General features: G+C 43.1%; 2 protein-coding genes across 13 annotated transcripts in view; one reads left to right on the top strand and one right to left on the bottom strand.

The window, feature by feature from the left end:
- Window positions 1-19,282, bottom strand: part of TGS1 (trimethylguanosine synthase 1) — a 39,783-nt gene extending 20,501 nt beyond the window's left edge. Inside the window, exons 1-10 of one of the 7 annotated variants that reach the window (XM_068525344.1) lie at window positions 19,027-19,281; window positions 14,466-14,530; window positions 12,533-12,717; window positions 11,367-12,183; window positions 8,720-8,837; window positions 7,883-7,969; window positions 6,547-6,721; window positions 4,488-4,794; window positions 2,274-2,432; window positions 509-652 (exon numbers count right to left, since the gene is read on the bottom strand). In XM_068525344.1, the coding sequence (XP_068381445.1) occupies window positions 509-652; window positions 2,274-2,432; window positions 4,488-4,794; window positions 6,547-6,721; window positions 7,883-7,969; window positions 8,720-8,837; window positions 11,367-12,183; window positions 12,533-12,717; window positions 14,466-14,530; window positions 19,027-19,130 (2,161 nt within the window). In that variant the 5' untranslated portion in view covers window positions 19,131-19,281. Of the gene's footprint in view, window positions 1-508; window positions 653-2,273; window positions 2,433-4,487; window positions 4,795-6,546; window positions 6,722-7,882; window positions 7,970-8,719; window positions 8,838-11,366; window positions 12,184-12,532; window positions 12,718-14,465; window positions 14,531-15,233; window positions 15,410-16,150; window positions 16,287-19,026 lie in introns of those variants that run through there. The other 6 variants (XM_068525345.1, XM_068525347.1, XM_068525349.1 and 3 more) reach the window with 6 other exon arrangements.
- A 113-nt stretch (window positions 19,283-19,395) lies between these two features.
- Window positions 19,396-22,794, top strand: part of TMEM68 (transmembrane protein 68) — a 32,749-nt gene continuing 29,350 nt past the window's right edge. For 3 of the 6 annotated variants that reach the window (XR_011070657.1, XM_068525352.1, XM_068525351.1), the window contains exon 1: window positions 19,401-19,514. The gene's annotated coding sequence lies outside the window, so the exon portion shown is untranslated. Of the gene's footprint in view, window positions 19,515-19,622; window positions 20,055-22,794 lie in introns of those variants that run through there. The other 3 variants (XM_068525353.1, XM_068525355.1, XM_068525354.1) reach the window with 3 other exon arrangements.

The raw sequence follows: 22,794 nt of genomic DNA, 5'->3' as shown, positions 1-22,794 counted from the left end.
AGTGTCTTAGGATGTCAGAGCTGAAAGGTATCACAGAGGTTCTCTCAATTTAATGTCTCCTTTCAATGAAGGCTAAAGGATGTCCGAGGTCATACAGATGGTGAGGGACAGAGCTGGGACCCCCTGCCTACTCTTCTCTTCTCCCAAAGAATAGTCTCCCATTTCCATATTTTTAGTTTATATTATATAATGCTATAATCTTGGCTCCGCCAAGCTGCGTCTGTGTGATCTTGGGCAAGTTACTTCATCTTTTACTTCTTGGTTTATTTGTGAAACACAGATAGTAGTAAAAGATAACATGTCACAAGATCGTTGACTAAATAAATACATATTAAGCACTTAAACCAGTATACAAAGTGTATGCTTAATGTACGTTAACTCTTATCGTTAAATGTTTGGCATTAAATTGTCAATGATTAAATCTCAGTAGAGATAGGCCGAAGCAAAATGAAGCCTTTACTGAATAAACCGAAATTAATTAATGAATAAACTACTGACGAGCAATTACCTCTCTTTCCTGTTAAGGCAAACTGAATGGTATTTCCTCCAACTCCACAAAACGCGTCGACTACGGTGTCACACCCGGAGCACCCGCTGACCCTTCCGGCGATGTGCTCAGCGATCTTCTCGGGTGTAACTGAAAACCAGCCCTCTGCGAGGGAAGAGGGCGTCTGTTATGACATTCGATGGCAAGAAGCCAAGCCAAACACAAACACAGCCAACATTACTGTACACTAAATGCTTAAAAGAAAATACTTAGTTTCTCCTTTCAAAAAATTATATATTATCTCGTTTGAAAGGAAAGGTCCACAGATCTTGTTATAAAAGGGGCAGTATCATTCCCAGACCCAACTTCCACAGAAACAACCCCCTCAATTCTTGCCTGATTCTTTTGCAATATCCCTCCAACAACTGAATGCAATTCTGATTTTTCTCTTTGAAGTATTAACGACTGACTACCCATCACGGAAAATGGAAAGTTAGCTATTTTAATTGACCAACTCCCCAGACTTCACCGAGGTTCCCAATTATTTAATTCCTGAAGGGGAAGCAATGAACCGCATCTGTACGGGACACTTAGCAAAATCTGCACGTGTCTAAAGGGTCAGAAAAGCAAGGAAGTGACAGCAAGACTGCAGAGCTGTAGGCTCAGCAGAACCCTCATCATTTTCAGAAAGGAGGTCCCATGTCCACTCCACAGAAAAAAAGGACACCGCCCTCCTTCTTTCCCAATAGAAGGAATTTACGTTTTTCAGAAAGATATTTCTCTGAACAAAATGATGCACCAATTTTCCTGTTCCCTTTCTTTCTTCATCAAAACTTTAAATGGCTCCTCATTGCTGGAAGAATAAAAACATAAACTCCTTTTATAGAACTGAACGCTTTTCTCCAGTCTTATTTCCCCAACAAACTCTTATGTACTCTCCCTGATAGACAACGTTTTACAAATAATTTTAAGAGGCTCAGAGAAGCCCTGAAACTCCACACAGATCAATACCTCCCGATTTGGACAGTTAATAAAGACCAATGTTTAGGTATAGCCCCAGTACGAAAGCAAGCCTCCGTCTGCGCAACTGAGTTTAAGTTAGCTCTTCAAGGTCATGGTGGGAAAACTTGAGAAAGAATTCAAATGTTCCAGTGTGAATTCATTAACTTACATCTGTCTGCACATCAGATGTTCTGCTTAATAATCTATCAATTGCTTTTGCTATCTATCCTAAGATGCAAAAAATACAGATTAAACCTGAGTCTGGAGTTTAAAAAACACGTATGTACCCAAACTGAGAGACATTGTAGAAAATAACTGGCAGCTGTTCTCTGGAAAATGTCAAAGTCATGAAAGACAAAGAAGCTCAGGAACTATCCCAGATTAAGGGAAACTAAAGGAACATGAAAATAAATGTAACACATGACCCTATACTGGAAGAAAAAGAATGCTATAAAGGACATGATTAGTATAATTGATGAAACTAGAGTACTGATTTGTTGATTATGATATTGTAACAACGTGAAATTTGTAACTTTATCATCGTCACATAAAAATATCACTGTTCTTGGAAAATACACACCAAAGTACTAAGGGGTAGGGGCAACTGGATCAGAAAACATACCTACATACACGCACACAGAGAATGACAAAACAAATGTGGCCAAACGTTAAAAATAGCTCAATCTGAATAAAGGGGATAGGAAAATTTCTTACTGTTCTTGCGACTTTTCTATAAGTTTGAAATGATTTCAAAATGAAGTTAAAAATTACATATATACCTTACCTCTGTCTAATTTAATCCCATCGTCAAAGCGGGAGAAGAGCCTGTATCTCTGGGCCCAGTACTTTGCCAGCTCAGGCACAGCAGTGATCTCAGGAGGCAGACCAATTCCCTTTCTGTTCTTGCTTTTCTTCTTCTTCTTCTTCTTCTTTTTATTTTCAGCTACAATAAAAGAATAGAAATAATACAGATGCTCACTACAGAAAGAGGAAATCACAGGTGAATTTATCTAACCTGTGGCCACAGCAAGTAACTACAGTTTGGGACTGCGCGCCAGCACACGTACCAGCCACACGCCGGAGGGTGGAGGGCGTCTGGAAACAGCACTGGCTTCAGGTTATAGCCTCCATTTTGCCACTTCTTGGCTCCTTGAGCTTGGAAAAGCAACCCAGGCTCTCTAAGTTCCAATTTTTAATTCCTCAAAAAGAATGAATGAATGGGTAGTATTTTAGCTATTTACTTCACAGGATTGTTAGGAGATGTGGAGAGGTACTATTATAGGTATAAAAGTTATTACGTAAGTGTTTCTTAGATAAAGTTGCTTTAGTGGGTGAATTATGGAAATTCAAACATTTCCCTTCCCTTCTTTGAAACAAACGCTCCCAAGGACTGATTAAGCTCTAACTCTCAGCCACATCAATCCTCTGAACCTAGCCATGACCTGCAAGTCCTACAGCCTCTGAGAAATTCAAACAGGGGTCACTAGCTCCATTCAATAGAAAAGGTTCTCATTCATTCACATGGGCTTTTTCTTGGATAAGTGATTTTTATTTGTTTGGTTATTTGGTTTCACTTCTGAGCAGATTAGATGCAGCAACTTAGAAAGACAAGAGTGCTGTCATACCTAAGTATGATGGCAAGAATTGATGCTGACAAATAATAAACATTAAAGTAAACATTGAAACGGTCCTCAAACAAAGGACTGTGTCCTAATACGCTCATCTGATCACTGCAATAGCAAAGTGCAGTGAGTTTCGCGAGAGAGGAGACACTAAGGCTTTGAGTCAAAAACTCCTTATTGTGCAAGACCATCCTGTACAGGACTTAACATTAAGTAATCTAACGTACGAAATGCTGGAATCCCCCAGATTGATCTAACCCATCTTCCAAATACCTGAGATGGTGGTATCACCCCAGGTGAGAACACCAGCATCGTGACAAGTGGTGGTTAGGGAGCTAGGGTAGGGTGGAAAAATGGGATTTAGGAATCACACAACTTGGTACCAAGTTCTAGCTTTGCCACTTACTGGCTGGGTGATCTCGGGCAAATTTCTTATTTTCTCTAAGCTTTACTTATTTATAGAACAGGGATAATTTCACCTATCTCAATGGGCTACTTTACAGATTAAAGGAGAATAAGGCATTCTCATTTCAGAAATCTGCACGTGCCACATGAACATCAGTCGTACAATGGCAATAAAAATATTAAACTACCTTAAGTATGCTGTTTAGAAAGGCAAAGAAGTATATAATACAAAGATCGCAGGTTTACACACACACACACACACACACACACACGGAAAGAGAAAATCAAGAGTCAAATAAGGTATTTCGCTCAATACTAAATAAGAAAGCATCACAGATATAATTGTTCCATTAGGACAAGCCTGAAATAATTCATCAGTAAAAATGAATACTACGTCAAATGAAAATTTCTGCCTTATATAAAAGCCATAATGTTCCGCTGAGTATAACTATTATAAAATAAATTCAAATAGTACAAAAGGGCATGAAGTGAAAATGCTACACTATTCTTCATTCATCATAGCCAACTACTGTAAATACTTTTTTATGTCAATGTACCATCTAAAAAACAAACATCACTACCAACCACCATCACCACAAAAAAAACAACAAGAACAAAATAATTATCCAAAAGAAAATCAGGGCAATACTAGAATCAAAGGGACTGGCACCTTTCGCCCACGGAACAGAGTGGCGGCGGCAGAGACCAGTCTTAGTGGCACAGATGGAGGCGCTCAAACAGCTTCCCCTACTCTTTAGTCTTTTATTTTATCATGCTTGTTCAGCCAAGGGTGCTCTGGGTGCGAAATCACGGCCATTAGCACATTTGCACTAAATACGCCTTCTTCCAACTTACGAATAAACAGCAGTGAATCCTTAGGTATAGATGAGCCGTAAGTGATAACGAGGGAAAAACACACTTAAAACAAGGAATGGAAGTCCGTTAGCAAGCGGGGGAACATTTCGCCTCACCTTCGGCTTCTACCTGGAGACGGTCTGGTGCAGCCTGGGCGGGGCAGTCCCCCTCATCTGGCGCTGCTGCTTCTGTGCTGTCCCCGTCAGTCTTCTCTGTTCCCACTTCCCCAGCTGGAGACACGGCATGACGCTTCCCAGGTTCCGGCTCACTCGTCTCCGGTGGGTCATCCCCTTTTTCAACAGGCACGTCTTGTTCCTCTGAACCACTGCTTGTGCAAGTATCTTGCACGTTGTTATGAGAAACTGGCTCCTGCGATGCTTCGTCATCCATGGGTTCGTTAACCCACTTTAGGAATTTTTCTACCTGAAATTTTCAGATGTTACCAGCATGAATTAATTCGCAGTTACACAGAATATTTCCACCTGCTTTACCATTTGTGACTTGACAAGCTGTGTCACAGTATTAGCTCTGGTAAGTCCACTGTATCGTACAGGTTAATGTGAATAAGTAATTCCAACCTAATTACACTTTGTTATCTGGATGTACCATGACCTTATTAAAGAGCTCTTTAAAAGGAAAAAAAACATCAGCTTAAACACAAGACTATGACCTTCCTGTTAGCAATTAACACTAAGCGGATAAAGCGCGACTGTGCCAGTAACTTTCCATTACGTCTTCTAACAATATAACCGTGATATATATTACCATTACAAATGTACTTACCTGTTGTTGAGCCACTGCTTTTAGCTTTTCAAATTATATAGAATTTTCTGTAATGGCCCCAGCTATACAATCGACGTTGAATGGTACTCAGCATCAAAGACGAACTCTACAAAGATTTCGTGCCAATCTGTAAAAGCAGTGCTATCTTGGAAAGAGTGCGAGCTGCCTTCTAATGAAGCAGTAGAGCCAGGAAAATGATTCCTAAGAACTAAGTTTCTCCTCTGAAATGTTAACAAGGCTCAAGGTCAGATGATAACATACTTCCTTGCAATCTTCTGTAACAAGAATATTCTTCGCAATAGATCTTCATGACCTTCCTAAGAGCCAGGAAGTGAGAACAAGAGTGACAGAAGACGGACCTGGACCACGACCCAGAATCTTCCTGTGAGGGGACTGTGCCTATGCATCAATCGGACGCCTAAGAGCACAACAGTCACATTAACTTTCTTCCTCGGCAGGACGTGGCAGTTATGTTTCTGCTCTTCAGCTACAGATGAATGCATGGGAACCATCACATCCAACACATTATAAAAAGGCCCGTCGGGCTGATTGAACTGATACTGGGAAATTTGTTCCAGATATAACCAGGGCCACTAAAATATTAAAATATGACCAGTAACCAACCAATCTGAAATATAATAAAAATAAAACCAGCTATAAATTTGTAGCATGTTTTGGAAAAATGGTGACGTTAAGGAAGGATAATGTACCCTAAGGGTAAAACAAAGTCATCATGGGACCTGAGATTTTGTTCCATTGCTCTATAGAGCTGCTGGAGAGGTGACAGATACAAAATTCTGCTCACTGAATGGCGCTTTTTTCCTATACTGGAGAAGGATCACTCATCAAACCAAACAAAAGCAATTCTAATTACTAATTACTAATTACTTTTGTTTTCCAGGTACACAGAAGGCAGGTACAACAAAGAGAGGGGATATAAATACTCCAGATAACAATGTGAATCACTAAATTAGCCTTGAGGCTCATGCCATTTGGATGAACTTGTTAGTGCAAAGTCTGATCGATCACCTCTAGATGACCTCAAGATTAAGCCTTTCAATAAACCGCTGCATCAGAAACTGGACTTCCAGGATCCTGCTTAGCCTGAAACAGACAAGCCGTTACCACACACAAGGCGATTTTGCCTATCGATTGCGCCACAGGCTGCTCCTATGTAGCTTTCAAAGCAACCCCCTCTCGTATCAGCCCCCATTACCCTCTTTTCAAATTTAGGCACGCAGTATAAGCCTTTAGGAAGCAAATGGAAAAGCATTGTAGGTACCCTTATATCTGGTAGACACAGGGTTCCTGTTTGCAAACAGAAACTTTAAGGAGTCAAAGGTCACAAAAATGAGACTCGATTTGTAAATATAAAGCAAAATTTATACATACCTTACTCAAAGTTTTGCTTTTCTTGAAAAGAGTTTTTCCTGGCTCTTCAGTGAAGAAGATGTGTTTGTTTTTCATATTGATTTGTCTTCTCATGTCCAAGTACTTTGACTTGTACTTCACATCCTTGTGTAGATACCTGACCTGCCGGTGACTGAAATTTGAAATTCCACCATATCTGTGACCAAAGCAAAAGAAGTGGACTCAAACCTTAGGGTCTCGGAATCTGCTTCCTTATATGAAGAGAGAAGAGAACTAACAATTTTCACTATTTTCCTAGTAGCAGCCACTATTTTAATTTCATTTTTTTTAAATTATGGAAATTAGGAAATAGAGTGAAGAATGCAGAGGACTTTTTAAGGTCTAGCTTGTACGTTAATTCTCAAGTAAATGTGAAACACCAAAGGTGGGAATATCAACATATCTTACAGATAACAGAAAGGAGAAACTACATTGTAAAATGTAATAAAAAACAGCAGGAAACTATAACCCCAACGCATGTTGGGGAAATATAATTTTTTCTCACAGTGAGGTGATGCCAAAGCTCTTTTAACACGTACCTGGATATGTTGAAATTGTCTTAAAAGTGGCCACTAGATTCTTAAATCAGTATGAACTAACCTAAGAAGCAAACCCCCGTTACTAAAATAATAGATATGTGTCTGCTATGAAGCCTTCGCTGACTCTATTAAGCCTCACTAATTGCCTCTCTTACAGACTATTAGGGACCCACAGTGTAATATATAACTTAGCACTTATAAACCAACTATGAACAGTTTGGTTTTAAATGTCAGTTGTTATCGTCTACCTATATTATAAACTTCTTTATAAAAAGTGTGTATTATCCTTCTCTTTTAAGTGAAATTGGGCGCTCTAAAATAGAAGAGTAGTTAAATCCCAGGTAACAGAATAAATCTCTATGAGTGTATACCAGCAAGAGCTACCTAAGTAACTTCTCAATAAAATTACACGTGGGTAGAAATAAATTCTGCCAGGAATTTAAATGTGGCAGTTATCAGGAAAACCCTTTATATTATTAACTTTTATGAACTCCAGCCTTAAATGACTATATGGCTGAAGTACACAGACATGATTACAATTTTGTAGAATAAAAACATTGGATTGCTATGAAGTGCAACTGAGTTAATACATGTGACTATATCAAATGTACGGTGATAGCTCTACAATTCTTACTAGCAAGAGAGGTTAGTGCTTTAATTGTAACACCTCAAATGTTATGAAATACATAACCATTATTCGCTATCTGGATACCAGAGAGCTTTAGGATGGCTGAAGTGGTTAAGATCTCAGGAAGACAACGGCATTTATGGAAAATTACTTTTGTCCTGAGCCATGCTTGAATCCTAGAAGGGAACCGTCAACATCAAAGTCTGAATCCGGGTTTTCATCGATGTCCAGTTCATGGCTAAACAAATAAACAAAGCAAACAGCGATAAATACGCCAGTATCTCCAGGGCCCACCGGTTCAGGCAAATATTAAAAGGTACGTACGGTCAACCCATGCAAATTTTTCCCAGCACGACAATCAACCGCAGTTCACAAACCCAGGACGACAGGAAGAAGAGTACTTTAACCAGGATTTTCCAAATGAGATAAATTACCTAGCGGTGTTTGGGACACAGTAATGAGCACTCAAATCTTAACCATGTCAAGTAGTTATCTCTATTCCTGAACAAATATAAATTGCCCCATTTTCTTTTGGGAAAACACCCGTTAACCTGCAGCCTTAACTAATCTCCTAGGTGATATCTCTAGAGGTTTTCCTTAAAAACAAACACGGAAACATTTGAGAAGTAGCGATCCAACCAAGAAAATTACAAAAGAAAAAATACGGTTAAGAAGGTTGCGATATAAGGAACTCAGCAATCCCCATCTCTTGGGGATACCTTCTAGTGATCCCTACTACCTGGGCGGCAGCAACACATGCAGACGAGGAGAAGTAACGCTTGCGAATTAAGTTAAGCTCACTGAACATTTACGGAGGACCCACAAGAGGGTACACGGGCCTGAGGATGCAGGTACACGCAGAGTCTCTGCCGTTAACAAGCAGCGTATACCATCTGGAAGGCAGAGGCACGCTTTTGTGTACGAAGCTGCCGAGCCTCTAGAGCTTGCTGCTGACACGTTCTGCGGAGAGAGGCAGTGTGCGACTTGCCTCCTCTTGAGTTTGCTTGGCTTCTGTTCAGGTGGACCTTCGCCACTCTCGTCTCCATCGGTGCCGATGAGGCGTCGTCTGCCTTTGACGGTGTTTGCTTCCGATGACTCTTGCGAATCTAAAGAGGTAGAGGTAACTGCAGTTGATTTCCGCCCTTGCTTTGACAACCCTTCCGGCATTTGCAAAGGCGATCAAAGTATTTCGGGGCCTCTCCTGCAATGAACTGTACGCTAGACCACATCTATCTATTCCACGCATCTACACGCAGAGTGTGCAGCTCGGCTTATTCAAGTCTAAAAGTTTCCATGACCTAACTACTTAAAGAGGGGACTACAGGGAATTCCCCGGTGGTCTGGTGGTTAAGGCTCGGCGCTTTCACGCCTTCACTGCTGTGGTCCGGGTTCGATCCCTGGTCGGGGAATTAAGATCCCGCAAGCATTGAGGTGCGGCCAAAAAAAAAAAAAAAAAGTGAACTGTAAAACTACTTTTTCTTCACAGCTGTCTAAACCTATACAAATTAATCCACAAAGTTACCTCTGTGAGAGCTGTTAGCTATCACATTTTGATGGGATTCTAATCTAAATGACTCTAAAAATGGCATGGTCACATTTGATTAAAAATAACTTCTTGGGCTTCCCTGGTGGCGCAGTGGTTGAGAATCTGCCTGCCGGTGCAGGGGACGCGGGTTCGAGCCCTGGCCTGGGGGGATCCCACATGCCGCGGAGCAACTAGGCCCGTGTGCCACAACTGCTGAGCCTGCGCGTCTGGAGCCTGTGCTCTGCAACAAGAGAGGCCGCTATGGTGAGAGGCCTGCGCATTGCAGTGAGGAGTGGCCCCCGCTTGCCACAACTGGAGAGGGCCCTCGCACAGAAACGAAGACCCAACATAGCCAAAAATAAATAATAAATAAATTAAAAAAAAAAAAAAAAAAAAAAGATCTAAAAGTGCTTGTGCTGCTCAGTAGAGGAAAAAAAAAACAAAAAAACTTCTCTTTATTAAGAAGCAAATACATCTAACTGCCTCTAATATAGCTCTTAAAGTAATAATGGAAGTAAGAGAAAGACAAACGCCACCATTTAAAAAGAGTGTCTATAACCTGCGGTGGCTCCGCTGAGCCACGTGTCTGTTCTGTATTCCTTCGGACCGGAGCCAGGTGGCCGGGTGGGACCGGAAGTGGAGAGGGGCCGACCCTGGAGACAGCGGGAGCTCTGCTGTGTGAGGACGGGCTATTTCAGGAGACCCCAGCCGCAAACAGTAGAACACATACGTATGGAGAGATGCAGTGCATGCCTTACGTTTTGGTCTCAAGGAGGATCCAAAACAAATCAAAGCCTAGAATTCTCAAATGGATCCTGATGCTGCTCACACTGGAGCCAACTGCAGAAATGTCTAATTATATACCTACCTAAGGGAGCATGCAATAGGAACAGTCTATACACACACCTTAGAACACAGGCAACACGAAGGCACAGACCGTGAGGTTCACTATGTTTAACAAAGGAAAAAGGTAGGAAGACAAGGGAGGGTAATCAAAAGGAGGAACGTGAAGCAGTTACTGACCAATCTGCATACTCCAAGGTTTCTGGTCAAAGTAAGAACGGGACTTACCAAAAGACTAATATAAAATACTCACATTAAAAAAGGATGAAAATGACAGCAAAATAGAAAGGAATGAGAACACCATACTGAAGGAAGCTCCATTGTAAGCGGACAGAGAAGCTCATTAGTAACTCTCTAAAGGAAACTGTAGGATGAAGTAAGATCAGTGATCTGAGAGGAGCAAAGCAAACCCACTTGTTAAGTAAAAAGCCAAAACCTTTTGCTGTATGTATATGAATGAGGCTGAGAAGAAAGTTGCTATAAACCAGACTTTTCCAGCACCAAACATCAAGGATGCCAAGACAACAAGTCAGTGGGCTTCAGGAGAAGCTCAGGTTATAAAAATGTCCTCCTCTCCCACTTTTCTGCTGCACCAGTTGATGGTCCCCTTCTCCTCACAAAAGCCTTTTTGTCTGCCTACTCTAGCCTCTCCTAGCTCACCTCTCACTGGTTTTCTTTAGTCCCGACACTGGCACCAGTCTGCTCAACAATTATTTCTTAACCGTTCAGGCAGGAGTCAACCAAGTTCCTCATCCTGGATATTTTATGAGAATCCTGAAATCAATCCGTTCAGTTACAAAATAATCTTATGCCCTGTTGAGACTCTCTATAGGGCAAGACTTCACTTGCCCCGAGCGAATTCCAGACACAACCCCCATTCAGATTTGCCTAACGGCAAACGTATGCTCACAGCGACTCTTTAGCACGTCTCCTATAAACTTAGCTGCTCCAGAGAAACTTGGACATTCCAAGCGCACTCTAAAACTAGATTTCTTAATGGATTTCCAAGTTGTAATTCACTGGCCACCAAGGTGCAAGAGGAACGACTGATACTTTTGAGAACCCTATGCAAATGTTCTTTTTATTTACATAAAAGGATAATAACTTGTGACGTAAAAGTAAGATGGATTAGATCATTTCACCATTACACCATAAAATGTAGCGGGCATTATTTAACTCTACCATAAAGGATTAGTGTTAGTCATTTTGCTAAACAGACTAATTTTGTTACCCATTACTCAGCAGGATAAATCTTGGCCAGTCTTACCCTGAGCTGGTTGGCTCGTGCTTCTGTTCCCAGACAAGCTGCTTTCCTTGGTTCCTCCATTACGTGGTTCACTTTGGCCCGAAGCAGGGCATTCTCTTCCGCTGTGAACTTCACTTAAACACTGCTGTTCATCACAACTCACAGAGGGATCCAACCGGCTCTGTTCTACTTCCTCTGAATTCAGACTTATATTACTAAGTCCATCAAGAATTTCGTTATGATCTTTATCACCTGAACTAGAGCTTTCGCTACCCATTGATGAAGATGGAGAAGAAAGTTCATCTGCTTTCGTGCGATTTTCGTCTTTCTTGCTGTCAACTTCTGTTTTAGACCCACAAGTATCTGTATCACAGCTTGGTGAAGCATCAAAAGTCCAACCCTGAGCTTCCCAATACTGAAACTGTTCCAAATAATACCAATACAGCTGGCTATAATGCTGCTCCCATTCCTGCTTCGTATGAGGGACGTTCCAGGGTTCTGAGCACAGCGCCTGACCTGCATGCTTTTCTTCCCAGCTTTGCCACAGCAGTTCCCCCCCGTGTTCCTTCCAGTACTTCTCCCAGAGCTCCGTAATTTCCAGCTTTGGAGATAATGCATTTTCAGCAGGAAGATTCTCACCTTCAATGTCTTTTTTGGTTCGAAGTTTACACCTTCTGGTGTTCTCATTCTCAGATGAAGACGGATCATCTGGAGCCAAAATGTCGTCTTCCTCACATTCGTGTCTCCAAGATTCTCTCTTAATTTCATCTAAGTACTTCTTTTGATGTTTCTTCTTTTTCTTTCTTATTTTAACTTTGCTTCTAGTATTCATAGACACCTACAAAGGTCAATAACTTGAATATAAATTATACTTCAGAAACTATAAGAAGTAGAATCTAAATCTATTTCGACATTAAACTAAACAAAATACCCTCAACCCCCCAACCTGGGTTTCAGTTACACCAACAAGTGAATCTTGCTATCCACGTTTCCAAGAGGAGGAACAATCACACTTGGGACATATCACAACTTGCAGTTTTCGTTAACTTATAAATATGTACGTACGTTTAAAAAGAGGTGAAGTGCCCTAATTCATGAATGCATTAGATTTGGGATAAAAAGATTCCACGTGATATTTTATGAAGAAAGCTAAGAAACAGAAACAAGCAAAGTAAACTAATACTTACCTCAAAATTCTTATGTGCAGACGCCCTACCAAACTGAAGTGGCAGTCCCATGCTTCTCATGAGTTCAGCCTCAGAATCAAGTTCACTTTCATCTGGGTCTACGGCTTTGCTGTCACGTGACTCTGCAGTGCCCTGGGAACGACCGCCTTCTTGCTCTTCTGCAGCTTGCTCTCCTACACACAGCACTGTTACATTAGCTTAGTTTTAGAGAAAATTTAGACGCAGGTTTCATCACCCTCATCTTAAAGAAAAGGAACCTGAGACCCAAAGTTATTACATGACTTGCCCGAAGTAAAGGTGTGCCGATGTGAGTTTTCAAGGGGAAGAAAAATAAAAGGAAAAAAAAAAAGGAACTGATGGGAATATGGACTTGTGAGAAAACAGCCAACTAAGAAGCAGGAGACAAGCCCTAGTCCGGCTCTGCCGGCCGCCGTCCACCGGCTGCTCACTCAGCTCCCTCCGCGGGGCACCTCCTCTCGCTGGGCGCTGGGCACAGTACTGAGGACGCACGAGGGAACGCAGCAGGGCGGCCCCGGGGAAAATGTCTACATTTCCACGTTCCCATCTGCAGCACTGCTGCACTCCATCAGTGGATTTAAAATGATGACGCGTGGAGTTATTTTAGGAGCTGTTAATAAGGGAGATGAGAGGTAGGTCTTCAGGCCCTTCACGGGTACTTCAGTCAGTCACGACTGGATTTACACCCTGGGACTCTGTGGGGAAGTTCACTTAATGAAAACGTTCTGCTGTTAAAAGTCTGAAATCTACTGAACTGCAAGATCCTTTCAAGCTCTCTGATTCTAGGTCTTAGAGAAAACCTGCTTTATCACAACAAAACACGTTTTACTTTATCCTAATGTGGTTATCTAAAAGTAGATCATACCACTAATTGGCCAAATGCCATCCAAATGCTCTATTTTAAAATGGGAGACAAAACACTTTATATATCAGCATACTCAACTAGGGCTGCGCTGCACTCCAGCTACATGATCTTAGGCAACAGAACAGGGAATCTTCCCACTGCAAAGACGGAGACTGAGAAAAAGACATCTTAAGTGCACAAATTCTATTAAAAGAAAGAGGGGAAAGAGACACCTATCTAAATAATGAAGGCCATTCCACTTGCCATTCCACTGAATGAACTTGTGAAAGCTCAGCAGACAGCAAAACAGGGAATGTGGGTCGGCTCACCTCCGTGCTCCTCTCATGGTGTGCGTGTTTTCTTGTGTTAGGTGGGACCCTAGGGTCTAGAGAAACCTTATTTGTACAACGTAACACTGAAATGTAACCAAACGTCTCATCCAGCGTGTAACTGAAGAGGCAGCGATTTGCTCCATCACTGTGAGAGGTGGGGGTTTTCGAGGGTAACGTGACACGCTACTTGTGCTGATTTTAGCCTGCAACTTGGGCCGCAGTTTTCCCCGTGTCCGGAGAAACACAAAAGATCTGTGTGGAAAGGACAAATGGGGCCCGGAGAGGGAAGTCTGACAGAGACCAAGATGGTTTTCGGGTAACTAGGTGAGGCTCAAAGCGCAGAACAAATTCTATTTGCTATTTGGGAAAGTTAAGCCAGACTGTGGCCTCTTTACTTCAGCCAAAAGACTGTGGCTGTCCACTTGGAGTTTATCCTGAATGGTTTATGTACAAAACTGCTGAAGCATTTAAACAAGGAGGCCGTTAGCATAGGGTGGCTCTGATGCCTTGGTAGCCTTCCCCAACAAGCCAAAACCTAAGCCAGGGCCAGGGCACGCCGACCGGAGGAAACGGAGCTCAACTGCCGCACACGAGCAGCCCAGAAAGCTTTCCCAAGTAAGGCAGCTGCGCAAACTACGGCCAGGCAAGTAATCTCCTTGCTTTGCTTCCGCCTCTCCTCTGTACACTACCATGGTTAGTCTTAGCAAAAAAAGGGCTATGTAGCTTCATACTGTATTACCTGCACTGATGCCATCGTCTTCAACGTAGTAGCCTTTTAATCCCAAACTGCACGATTTCCGATCTCTGTGAAGCAAATTAAACAGTCAATATTGAAAAAAATTAAACTATAAATTTAGTGAGAAAACAAGCTTAAGGCAGCATAGATTAATAAAAGGGTTAAAAAACAGAAAAGCTATCTGCTGATACATTTTTCTTTCTGTAATATAGAGGTAATAATGCATAGCTCACAGGGTTCTCATAAGGATTGACTGCACACGTGAAGCATTTGGTATATATCACATGCAAAGCACGCTATGATGATAACTACTAATTTATTAAAATTAAGTGGCAGTTCTGGATATTGGGGAAAGACTCTGATCCTCCTTGTAATATACAAACAGTGAAATATTCTCTAAATGTGCTGTAGAAAGTGAGCATAAATGTGAAAAGATTTATCTTACACCTTTATAAACCCACACGCAGACCCTAGTCCATTTGCAAATAGGCCAAATTATCCACTGCCTAGTAGATAGGATATTCATGGTCTGAGCTAAGGTTGTTTTGGGGGACTAACATAAAATTAAGTTCTTATTTTATTAAACTGAAACATGCATCGAAATAAAACAATTCAGTCTCAATGAGTTTTAAAAAGTGAATAGGTAAACTTTTCTTTACATATCTACTTCTAAATTTTTTCTTTACTAAGATAGGAATTTCATAAGCAAAATAAACCTAACAGAACACTTAAAATAAAGGGAAGGGGGTAATTTTGCTCTTATCTTCCTACCGGTAAATTAAGCTGTAATAAACTCCATCGTAACTGCCATGACAAGGCCATCTGCAAGTAATAGCTAATACCACTTTTCTAATGGGAGCAACGACAAATTCAACAAAACAGAATTCTTGTGTACTTGATATATTTCCTATCCCCCATTTATCTTCTGACACTTTATAAAACGTAACGTAGGTGGTGACTTAGCAGGACAGCGAACGGGGGAGGGGATGAAGTGCAGATGTGCTCTGGCAGCATGCCCATGGACCCCCAGCAACTTGGGGCCTGGGGGCGGGGGCAGCCACAGAAGGGCATCGACGGTGTGCCCGCCGGTACCCGAGGGTATGGGGCATGAAGGTGTCAGGTGGAGAAGAGGGCCGATATGGTTGCAAGACTGATTACACCGAGCAAATAAGTAAATGCGCTGAGGATCACGACAGCCAAGATTCTCCAACACACGCGTTTGTGTATGTACGTAAAATGCGCTTGTAGCCCGCCTAACTGTGTCTGCCCAGGGTGCAGAAGCACTGAACACCCAGCAGCAATGAGCACAGCAAGCACCCAAGTCCTAGTTTCTAAACACTGCTCTCCACGAAAAGGAACCGGGGCACCTGGGAGAAACGGCACTTCCATGCTGCAGCGCAGGCTGGAAAATTACATTATTGTGCCAGAAGGTTAGGAAGGGCTCAAAGAATGCCAGGGACCCATCGAAAGGATACAGGGGCCGGTTCAAGGGGCTCCCACCAGCCATCTGAGATGAAAGGAACACCAAAATAAGTGATGATAGTGACGATATATCCGTTCATAAATTAACAGTCCAGAGGCCATGTTAATAGAAATAAGCGAGTGAACAAACAACGGGGAGAGAAGGGAAAGTGTTCCACAGAGAACACTAACGAACAAACGTAGGAGTGATGGACACACTGAACCGCCCTTTGGGAACCTCAGGGGTAGCTGGCTCAGACAGGAACCGGGCCACTCTTCGTTGCGGTGTGTGGGCTTCTCACTGCGGTGGCTTCTCCTGTTGCGGAGCACGGGATCTAGGCGCGCGGGCTTCAGTAGTTGCGGCACGTGGGCTCAGTGGTTGTGGCTCGCGGGCCCTAGAGCGCGGGCTCAGTAGTTGTGGCGCACGGGCTTAGTTGCTCCGCGGCACGTGGGATCTTCCCGGACCAGGGCCCGAAGCCGTGTCCCACGCATTGGCAGGCGGATTCTTAACCACTGCGCCACCAGGGGAGTCCTGTAACGGTTATTTTTAACAGCCCTGTAACACTGTAATTATATGTCCACTTCATATAGATAGTGTATAGAAAGAAAATTAAGTGTGTAGATGAGACAGAATTATTACTCCAATTACTGAACTCATAAGACAGTATGTTAATGTAATGTCCTCAGAAAATAAAAATTAGTTACAATATTATGCTCTATTTCCTGCCTTTGAGGGGAGGTGTGAAAATAATCTTCTCTTAATTACCGAGCAGTTATTTGGCACCTATACTAAAGCTCACTTTCTGTTTTCTGCTACATGGGACTGACCTTTCAGTTTCATAATCTATTTGAAGTTGGCCCACAATCAAATGTACTGGTCTTAGAGTTTGAAAACAGACTTTTCCCCTACCTAGAAAATCAGGGTTATACTCACGAGCCTCTGAGCTTCCAGCATGTCTCCCACTCCCAAGGACTTTTCAATGACTATTGGCGACAATTCTAAGACTGTATCTCCAAGATCTTTTTGTTCTAAAGGGTTATAATTTGAGCATTAACTGATCTAAAGGAAAAGACCAAGCCATTCTTTTCTCTTTACCTATTTTGAACTTAGAAGGTAGTTTAAAAAAGTGAAGTAGAGCTTCCAAGTTTTAAGAAAGGTATGAAATTATCTGTAATGAAAAGAATGCACATTTTAGCTCAAAAAGACTAAATGCAACGTAACTGGTGATTTATACGGCAACTGAATTATTTTTGCTGTTGTTGTTTTTGGCTGCGCGATCTTAGTTCCCCGACCAGGGACTGAACCCAGCGCCGGCAGTGAATGTGCTGAGTCCTAACCACTGGACTGTCAGGGAACTCCCAACTGTGTTTTAAATAAAGTGGCTTTAATTGAAATCCAGTTGCATATTGTTTTCTACAGGTAAGCTCTTTTTCTCAACTTTTCATAACTTATATTCCCTCCCCTTCTTTTCTTTTTTGGGAAGGAGACTTCATGAAGACGGCACCAAGACTCAAATGGGCTGCACGCTAAGAACTAAGGATGTGCCTTGGCTGGTATGTATACAAGCTTCGTTCTAGGCCCGCACATTGCTGCTACTAGAGGCATCTTCAGAGATGCAAATCTGAACCTGTCTTCTACAAAGTCCTGCATGTCTAGACCCTGCGTATCTCACCAATCCTGTCTTCTATTTTTCTTTCCCAGTCATTTCGTTTCCCTTTCACAGGCTTTCTTTTGCTCCCTCGAGGCTTTTTACAGAGTTCTGCCTTGCTGGGATGTTTCCGCCCACTCAAACATATCCTGGTTTACTTCCACTCACCTTTTGGACCACTTTTCAAACGCTACTTTCTCTAAGAAATCTCTGTGATCCATGGCAGAAGGTTGGGTTTTTGCTATAAGAGCACCTGGCATTTCTCTCCCATCTTGTACTTACAACTATAATTAACCAAATAATTACGTACCTGCTGTCTTAATATTGATCACCTTTGCTAGAAAGTAAACTCTAAGGATGTAGGGAGGCTGTGCCTGATACCCCAGTGCTAACCAGTACCTACCACCACGGAGCACAGAGAGAATTCGCTGAATGAACACACGCCTGCATGAATACAGAGACGACAGTATGTTGCTTTTTTTTTTTTTTTTTGGCCGAGCCCTGTGTCTCGCGAGATCTTAGTTCCCTGACCGGGGATCGAACCCCCGACAGTGGGAGCGCGGAGTCCCAACTCCTGGACGGCCAGGGAAGTCCCCAGACGACAATATTTTTTCATTAAATTTAATACAGCGCCTAATTTTTTTTTTCCGGATTAATCTGCCGATTACTCCACAAAAACACATGGCGAATAGTGAGAATTCCTTCCAACTTAAATTCTACCTTAATTCTATAATTCTAAATAAACTATATTAAAAGTACCACATAAAATTCACTTCCACAAGTTGAATCTAACAATAAGCCAGTGAGAGGATTAGGGTAGATATACCTGTCTCAGAGATTAAGAAAAAAAAAGGATTAAGTGGTGGAACTCACACACCTAATATATATATATATTAAAAAAAAAAATCCCTAAAATCCAATTCTTGAGTCAGTGCTTTCCTACCCACTAACTGCCTGCCACGCAGGGCAATTTGTGGCCGAAACAAGTATTTTCCAAAAATAAGCACGGCTCAAAAACTGATGTGATTATAGTTAAATCTTTTCTCCCGGGTAATGAGAAGTTCTATTTATGTGCATTTGCGCTTTAATAAACCTTAAGGTTTAAAAAAAAGATGTTAACCAGAAACGTTACTCATCTTCAAACCTCCACCCTGTGCTATCACATCCCAGATCGCTTTCATTTCACTTCCCCGCAGCTTGTGACCGTCCCCTCAGTTGACGAGTGTAAAATGACAAACCCGGGCCACCACGTTCTCTCCTAACAGCCCGCAGAGCAGACTTACTCCATCACTTCAGGGCCGTGGGCGAGCACGCCGTAAAGCCCGAGGACGGTTCTTCCTTTCTCTCAGGCACCACTGTGCCCGACGGTCGGACACTCTGGCCCCGCTCCCGGGGATCCATCGCCACCCCAACCCCTACAGGTCGGGAAACCGAGAGGCCCGCGTGCGACTTACTCCACAAACGCCCTGGAGCAGAGGCAGAGGATGCAGGAGCCCTCCCGCAGGTCTTCAAGGAAGAGACACATCTCCGCCACGAAGCTCCACTTCTCGCAGTACATCGCAGCGCCTCAGAGGAGGCGGCCACGCGGCAGACGGCGCGGGAAGGCCTCCCGGCCGCTGTTCGGCTGCTGGGGACCGAGGGGAGGACAGGAAGCGCGCCCGGCTGCCGGGGAGGAACGGGCCCAGGAGCGCTCCAGCCCGGAGCACGGGAGAAGCCGCAGACGGAAGTGGTTCCGGGGGTGGAGCACAGGAAGGGACGGGGCGACGGGCGGTGTCACACTCAACGCTGCTCGGGCTGCAGCCGGCGCTTGGCTTTTTCCTTCCGGGTCTCTCGGGGAGAACGGCCGTTCGAGTGCCTCCGCTTCCCCGGGTGAGCCACCGAGGAGCTCCCGCCGCTGCTGCGGGGCGAGGGCGAGCCGAGCCCCGTCTGCTTGCCGCCCGAGGTGCGTCGTCCCCGCCTGGGCCTCCCCGCGCTCCTCGGCGCCCTGCCAGCCTCCGGGGCCGGGGCGCCGCGGCCGCGCTTCTCGTCTCGCCGGGGCCGCGCGGAGTCCCCGGCCTCCCGCCGGACTCGGGCTTCGGCTGGGGCCCCAGAGTGGCCGGGAGGGAAGGCCCTGCCTGGGTCCACAACGAGCCCATTCACCTCGGCCCGCATCTCCCCTCGCGCCCCAAACGCTGCAGTTCGGCGGGCGCGGCCTCCACTTGGGTCGGGGCGAGGTGCCTTCCCCCGTCCCTGCAGGTCCCTGGGCTTCCCGGGGCCGCTCTGATGGGGAGGCGAGTGGAGCCCACTGTGTGAAGCTGAAGGTGGTCGTGGGGAGGGGGTCGCGTCCACACACGTCAGGCCCGGAGGGAGTCCTGGTCGATGCCCCTTTATACCACCTGTGTGACCCGGGCGGGCCACGGAACCCTCCTGGGCCTCGCTGTGAGCATCTGTAAATAGGGATGATTCGTAGGACCTGCTTCCTCGGACTGCTGGAAGGACCGAAGTAGGTATCAGACCTCTCACCTGTGCTGTTAATAGTCCGGGTGCGTCTGTGCTCTGGAGGCGCCTGGCACTGTTTCGGTCTCCGGAGTCTGCAGCCTGTGAAACAGGGCTCAGCCCTCCAGCTGCTGATTATATACGAAAGATACATGTGCACAAACCAGGATGTCGAAAACTGGAGCAGCGCTGCTGGATTTGAAAAAAGCAATCAGTGTTTGGTGCGTGGCATTGGTTGAGATCGCCCAGGCGGTTTCCTCCTGAAGCACGTTCAGACTTGAAGGTTGTCGGAGCACTTAGGACTTGGCTTGTGCGATGGATGCCGGAGTTGGTTTGGTATTCCTTTAGAATATGTAAGAGCTAAGATAAAATCCAGACGTTTAGAATGGCCCCTAATATTTTGGCCGCATTTACTGGTGAGTGGAAGTAGAAGGTTAATGTTCAAATGAAATGTTTATTCCCGCATCCTTACTGCTGTCTTACTCATGTTAGTGACTCAAAAAGATAAGACTGCTGCACAGTTACACCAGTACGGTCGTGTTAACATTTGGGGGATGAGGATAGTTAAGAAAATAAGGGTGGAACAATAATTATGAGACAGAGTGGAAGATTTTAGCTAGGACATTCTAGGATTGAAAAAAAAAAACAACAAAAAAAACCACCTTGAAAGGTAATTCATCTCAGAACCTAGAGTTCGAAGCTTGAAATCCAAAAGATATTGCTTTAGAGATAAAATGGTTGAGTTTGCCAGATATCGTAACTGAAATATTAAACTTCAGTTTTATTGATGGTTTGAAGTAGAGTGTACTCACTAAAACTGAGTACAAAAGCCCTGTTGAACCATTATTAAATCTGCAAAAAGGAAAAGGGAAAATTAATTTGGGTTTCAGTGAGTATTTCTTGTAATTGGCATTTTCAGCACATCCTCAATGTGGCTCATATACTAAAAGTAAGAAATGAATCTGCTACCATCCATGGTGCTAAAAGTACCAGTAATGGTTAAAAAAAAAAAAAAAAAAAAGGAATAGATTTAGTTCTTTAAGTTTTTGTAGAAAACAAAACAAAAAAATCCTGTTTTATTAGTTTTTGAAATATTCTGATTTTAAACATCTATAAAGTTAATTATTGTAAATGTTCCTTGCCATCAATGTCAACATGCTGATATTTCAGCTTGTCAACTTCTTCTTACAAGTTACGTGAATTCCAGATGGGAAAATATGTGATGCATAGGACTGTTTCATTGGAGATTTCTTGGGGGGAGGGGTTAGGAAATAAACCTAGAATTTTGGTAACTAAAATATTATATATCCCCCAAAACATCTTTTAACAATTACAGTTTTTATTGGATTAAAATAAAGTGGTAGGGAGTCACGTACAGCCTATGGTAAATTGGAGGGGAAGAAGAGCCAGGCAGAAGTAGAGGGAAGATAGAAATTGCAATCTTAATATTTTCAGCCTTTCTGTTAGAGAGAGAGAGAGAGACTTGAAGTATAATGAAAATCAGAGTAGGAAGTAGGAGAACTGGGTTTTAATTATGGCTCTTGGTTTTTCACTGAATTAATTTAGTAACTGGGTAAGTCAACTTGGCTTTCTATTATTAACTTTTCCGCAAAATTAAGAGGTTGTATTCATTGAGTTCTAAGGCCATTTTCCCATTTTATCATAAGTAAGTATTTTATCAATTCAAAAGCTTGTTATTTAAATTCCTTTGATAGTTCTCTAGTGACAAACTTTAGGACACTGTCTTGGTCCACATTTTTGTCAAAAATTTGGATGAACAGAGTTTACATCCATCTGTGTTTAGTTAGCCAGCATTGGTTAGGTGCCTAGTATGTGCTAGGCATATTATTCTAAGTGCTTTTACATATGTTTTCTCATATAACGATCTATTTAGTGACATATCCCCTGTGTTTAGAATAGTGCCGAGCGCAAACTACATACTTGTTTGATAAATATTTATTGAGTAAATGAATTAAAAACCGAGTGATGTAAGTCTTTTTGGGGGCATCCTCTTTCTTATACACTGTATTCTATCCCCTCTGGCCTAGGCCTCAACAATAATCTCTCTTGCATCGTGCATTTCTCGTTCTCCCACTGATACATCATCATTGGTATTAAAAACTTCTGTATTTTTGTTCATCGTAAGACAACAAACTTGATCCACATTCCCTTCTGGATACCCACCTGTTTTTCTGTTCCTTTGTGCAACAGTAATCCTCTGAAGAGTTGTCCGTATTTGCTATTTCCAATTCATTCCCTCCCATTCTTTCTTGAACTTTCTCCACCTGACTTTTATCCCCTCTCTATCAAAACCGTTCTTATCAGGGCTTGTCAGTGCCTCTGTGTTGTAAAATCCAAGGATCAATGATCTTTATCTTACTAGACCTCCCAGAGTCAGTCATATGAAACAGCTGAGGACTCCTTCTTTCCTGAAACACTTTCTTACTTTGACATCCAAGATGCCACGCCTGGAAGGAGAATGCTGGTTCCTCATTGGCTTCCCAGCTTCTAAAGTGTTGAATGCCCCAAGGCTCAGTCTTGGCAACTTTTTTATTTTATATTCATTCCCTAAAGGGATCTTCCTTAGTTTTAGGTTTTCAATACTGGTCTATATGTCACCGAATCCCAGGTATATTTCTTTAGCCCTGGCCTTCCTGCTAAACTCTGCTTGTGTCCAGCTGCCTACTGAACATCTCCACTTGGATGTCCAGTAGAATCTTAACATGTTCAGACCTGAATTCCTGATG

The sequence above is a fragment of the Eschrichtius robustus genome, chromosome 17 (genome assembly GCF_028021215.1).
Source record: "Eschrichtius robustus isolate mEscRob2 chromosome 17, mEscRob2.pri, whole genome shotgun sequence".
Classification (NCBI taxonomy): domain Eukaryota; kingdom Metazoa; phylum Chordata; class Mammalia; order Artiodactyla; family Eschrichtiidae; genus Eschrichtius; species Eschrichtius robustus.
The sequence above is the reverse complement of the archived record's forward strand: the minus strand, read 5'-3'. Positions and strand labels throughout refer to the sequence as shown.